Source organism: Chelon labrosus (genome assembly GCF_963514085.1).
Source record: "Chelon labrosus genome assembly, chromosome: 15".
In the NCBI taxonomy this organism is placed as follows: domain Eukaryota; kingdom Metazoa; phylum Chordata; class Actinopteri; order Mugiliformes; family Mugilidae; genus Chelon; species Chelon labrosus.
Window position 1 is genome coordinate 9,895,845 of NC_140348.1, and position 5,340 is coordinate 9,901,184.

The 5,340-nt window shown below is 39.8% G+C and overlaps 1 protein-coding gene across 1 annotated transcript; it reads left to right on the forward strand.

The window, feature by feature from the left end:
- Window positions 1-1,317: 1,317 nt before the first annotated feature.
- Window positions 1,318-4,451, forward strand: LOC311500237 (uncharacterized protein). The gene is made up of 2 exons (XM_084561501.1): window positions 1,318-1,679; window positions 1,960-4,451. The coding sequence occupies exons 1-2, from the start codon at window positions 1,499-1,501 to the stop codon at window positions 2,919-2,921; spliced, it is 1,143 nt and encodes a 380-aa protein (XP_084417627.1). The 5' UTR covers window positions 1,318-1,498; the 3' UTR covers window positions 2,922-4,451.
- Window positions 4,452-5,340: the final 889 nt, after the last annotated feature.

Below are 5,340 nucleotides of genomic sequence, written 5' to 3' on the forward strand. Positions count from 1 at the left end.
TCAAGGAGGGAGACGACTCGCACATGCGCACTAGCGTTTCGAGTTTTAGAGCGAAACTAAAATACCGTACTCTAAACTAAAATAAAATATCGTCTCTCACATCTTTAAAATTCTCATTTTAAAGGCTGTCACAGTTTCATTTAAAACCGTAATTAAACATTGTCACAACTTAAACAATGATATATGTTACATTTTTTTGCCAATATTTAAAAAGAAATGAGATTGTAAGTCAAACAGCTGCATCCTGCTCTTCTCTGCGCACACAAACAATATGGATTACTGATCCTATAAACCCTGATATGTTTTCTCTTACTAAGCATCAAGCATTTCATTAAAATAATATCAATACTAAACTGTGAGTTTATCATCTGGTGGTGAGTAGGAAAGCATTTCCTCACATTATGGAGCAAATGTCCATGTGGTGCTGCATCTAGACTTGGTTACAATTATTCCTCTGTAATTGGCTTCAGTCGACATGAAATATAAAACAAGAAACAACTTATAATGACAGGATTTACAAAACTTAATTGAAACAGTAAATGTGAAACATAAAATGTTGTCTACAAAGTTAAAAGTAATATATAAATTGTCTTCTTATGTGTGTGCGCAGACTTATTTTTCTGTACCTGCTGCATATGGAGATCAGCAGTGCCAGGTACAGCTAACATCACGACTGTCCTTCCCCTTAGTGCTCAGAGTGGGACAGATGGCCAGGTGGGTGGACGTGAGAAATCAGTGGGTACAGTGAGTGCAGGTCACGACTCAGACTATGAAGGCCGTTTAATAACAAATTAAAGATCATACAGTGACCTTGTTTTATGAAAATAGTCAGACATCGCTGCACGCTGAGTCAATGGCTGCAGGAAGGTCATATGTTTCCCATCAAATTCATCTCATTACAAAAGAAACACATTCATGTGAGTGTTTTTTTTTTGATGGAGATGTGTCTTACTGAATACATACCTTAGTAGCAGAGCACGATTCTTGATTATTTGAATGTCCTACTAAAATAAAACATCTGAAATTGTATCCAGTCACTGGCAAAACTAATAAAAGTTTCACACTTTTTTGGTTCTGCATTTAAATTTAATTTTGTCTACAATTAAAACAAATTCATTTTCTAATTCCATTGCTTCTGAAGTTTTTTTATGTCATTGTAGGACCTTAATAAAGCTTTTGGACTTGTACAGACACATATTCACACCATCTGTGAAATTGGGTTAATTTAATAACAGTGTTTGGGCTATGCATATATTATTCTGAATACAAATAAAGACTAAGATGATGTTAAATTTCAGGGTTTCTCAGGTGAGTTGTAGGTGAGCTGCTGTCCTGCAGGAGGCAGCACATGCTTGTTGCGCTGGTGGTGTCAACCTAATCTGACTTTTTGTTTACTGCTACTTCCGTAGCAAATCAGCTAACACCACGGAAGTTGCTTTCTGTAATGCCTGGAATCCTCCCCTTTGGTTTTATTCACATTTTTAGCAGTTAATTTAAAATGTCTCGTCCTATACTTCTCAGGACTTTCGTTAACGAGCGGCTGTCAGCTGCCGCCGAGGAAATCATTCAGGTTTTTGAAAGCGCGATAGCAAAATATGAAGAAGAAGCTTCCAGCTCAAAGCAGGAGAATGAGAGGCTCAGAGGTCTGCTGCAGGAGGTTATGTCAAAACAGAAAGCAGGTACTCCATCTGTCGGTGTCAGACTAGACTTAAACTATTATCCTAAATATAATCTGCATTACATGTGTTTAGTTTCTATGTCAGATCTGTTGTGTGTGTATGTATGTTTCTTTTATGCTCCAGTTGTCTTTTAGTTTTATCATTTAAATAACTGATAAAAAACATTCTTTTAAAGGACCTGTTACAACAAATTAAAATGACACATATGTTAACAGTCCTGTTTTATGTTTGTATTATTTTGGCGAAGAAAACTGACACATTTACTCATTTATTTTATCAGAGGTGTCGCAGTTACCCATCTGTAAAGAGGAAAGTCCACCGGAGCAGAATCACTGTGAGAAGGAGCCGAGCATCTGCATCCACCAACAGGATCCAGAGCTTCAACACATTAAAGAGGAAGATCATGAACTCTGGGCTGGTCTGCAACAAGAGGAACAGCAAGCAGTACTTAAGGATGCCAATGTCTTATTCCCTCTTCAAAATGAGCAAGATATCACAAAACTGTCTTTGCAACCTCAGATTCAAAACTGTGAGCGTGAGGAGCAGCTGCATGACACTAAAACTGTAAAGTTTGAATTAATTTCCAACTCGGCTGCATCTCCACAGACTTCACAGGTTCATAATATCCCAGATGGAAGGGAAAGTGACAGATATGCTGCAAGTTTTACACCAGAGGAAACACAGACAGAACAAAGTCCCTCCTTTGTAACTACCAGAGAATCCACAGATTTATCTTTTTTTAACTCAGATGATTGTCGTTGCTATTTGTGCAGTAGAGCCTTTTCCTCCAATCAGCGCTTGATAAATCATGCTTTCCGAGTGCATTCAAAAAATGCGGGCGTTCTGTGTGCCGTGTGTGGAACAGCCTTGGAGTCCGCTGAGAGTCTCAGCCTGCACCTCAAAGCACACAAGGGCTCTAAATGTCGTGTTTGTGGTAAACATTTTCAGAGCAGGACCTCTCTGACTGAACACATGACCAGCCACAGCGGGGTGAAACTGCATCGTTGCCACATTTGTGGGAGAGAGTGCAGCCGGAAAGGAGATTTCAAGATACATATGAGGATACACACGGGCGAGAAGCCTTTCTGCTGCACCATTTGCTGCAAAGGTTTCACCCATAGTGGACATCTGAAGAAGCACATGAGAAGCCACACAGGAGAGAGACCGCACCGCTGTGATGTCTGTGGCAGAGGGTTTCTACAGAGTGCACACCTGAAATACCACTTAAGGACTCACAATTAGAAATACTGACTTCTTTATCCATCTGAGACCTTATTTATTAAACAAAAAGACGGAACTCAGAGGAAAAGAGTTCCTCACAGTGTAACTTTTTAGCAGTGATAGAAAAAGGAGTGAAAAATAAATATTTAAAAGTAACATTTAAATAATATTTTAGAGCCTGTCTCAGATTAATCATTTGTTCTGAGCAGGAATATTTTTTATTTAATCTGAAAGACTATTTTTCGGTAGCAATACATAAATAATACATAAACACTTATTGTTAAATTTGCACAGGTTACAGGTTCTGAAATATATTTAGTCCCTCTTCATCGTTGACATGACCTGTGCTCTGGTCGCAGTTTTGACTACGCCAAGTTAATAGTGTGAATTAAGGTGGACTAATGAGGAATAATCATGTATTTATTCATCTTCTGTAACCGCTTGACCTGTGAAGGCTCGCAGGAGGGGTTGGAGCCTATCCCAGCTGTCATCGGGTGAGAGGCTTGGTACACCCTGGACAGGTCAGGAATAATAATAATAATTTGGGTAATTAATTTCGTGTTGTCTGATTTTATTACAAAAAAATAATTATTACTTATGACTGCTCTGATATTCACCACCGGTAGTGACTTTTCAGTTATATGTTGTTTTCTTTATCTCATACAAGGGAATAGGGTTGTTTGGAATCAGCATTATCATGGTTTTTCAGGCACGTTTTATTTAATTTTACAGCATTTCTGTGCAATCAGAGGCCCCTTTCTTCATGCTGAAGGTGATGACATCCCCAAACATTTTGATCTTAATCCTGAACACCAATCAGTCACAACATTATTGTGTAGGTCTGCCAAAACAGTTCTGACTCATCTGGGAATAGACACAGGCCTTCTGTGGTGTTAGAGTGTTGTTAGTAGGGGCCTTTGGTTCCTATGGTTTTAGAGGAGGGGCTTCTGTGGACCTGTCTCGTTCCTGCTGATCACAGTCAATTAGGATTATCTGGGGAGTTTGGAGGCCGGGTCAACATCATCAGCCATTTTATGTTTCTAAGAAGTTTTAGCTGCTGTTGTCAGGGAGTATCTCTGCTACAAAGTGGTGGTGCCTGGTCAGTAACAACATTGACATGGGTGGTATGTGTTCAAATAAAATCCAAACGAATGCCAGGACCAGAGGTTTACGACTCTCATCAAACTGACTGCGAACCTGTTTCAGTCCCTAAAATTGTACCTAAACAATTATTAAAATATTATGTTTTGCATGGTAGACAATTTTCCTCTTCAGTTCTCATGGTTACACATAGATATTATTTCCGGTGCTGGTTTACTGCCTGTGAGGAATCCAACTCACCAGTAGGTGGCACTGCAGGAGCCTTTATCCATCTACTAGTTTAGAGTCCAGTTAAACTATGGCTTTTATAATTCAAGTTGAATTCTTATTTAAAAGACATGGTTTGTACCATTAGATGATGTTTTTAATCACTTAAACATTAAAAACTTTTAGTGAGACGACTGCCATCTCTAGTACAATATTATTATCATGACCATTGGCACAGCTTGCACGATGTAGGTACTGGCAAGGAAAACTGTTTAACCACACTTGAGGCCATGTGGTTTGATTTCAGCTGCCCATAAGAGCTCCCTCACATTCTATAGTAAATCCAAAATTGTGTCAGGTTTTGAGCTGGTCATCCATTAAAGGATCATGAAGGCCAACTTGGACCTCTCCCAGGTGGCCTCAAAATCTCTCCCAGAACAGGAGCTCATTCAGGAATCTCTGTGTTTGGGCAGCGGCTTCAGGCGATCCAGATTTTAGATTTGAAAGCTAAAGAGCTAATCAGGCCTCAGCGATCCTGGAGCCTAAAACTAACTGCCCTAATCTGGTTATGCAACCACCCCTAAGGACAGGATCACCAGCAGACACCCCTGGATCCTTGGGAACAGTTTCCCACATGTCAGCCCATGTCTGGCCCAGAGACAGAGATTCAATGACTCAAATCTAATCAGAAGATACTCAACTGGCCTGATGTGCTCAAATCTCATCTGAAGTATAAGACACTGAACGTCAACGTGGGGTCAGCTGTACTGTATAGTTTTCTATATGTACTTTTTCTATATGGACTATTTGAAAAATTCGTACCATACCTTTCTGAAAAAAGAAAAAAAAAAAACAGGTCAAGAGGTTAATCTCCTGTGATTTAAATTATGTAAAACTTACTCAAGGGAACTGGAAGGATTTTCTTTATGTGGGTCAGGCGTAGTTTAACACAAGAGATGAGGGGGTTACGTTGGCGGCTTTCGTGTGTGTGTGTGCAGGATTTGTGAAAAGTGACATTTTGCACCCACAAAGAATTCATCTGCAGCTCGGCCGTCATCGGGAATTCCACGTGTCCTCAGTTGCACAACTGGGTCACAGAGTTACTGAGTGAAGTCTCTGAGCTGGACGAATC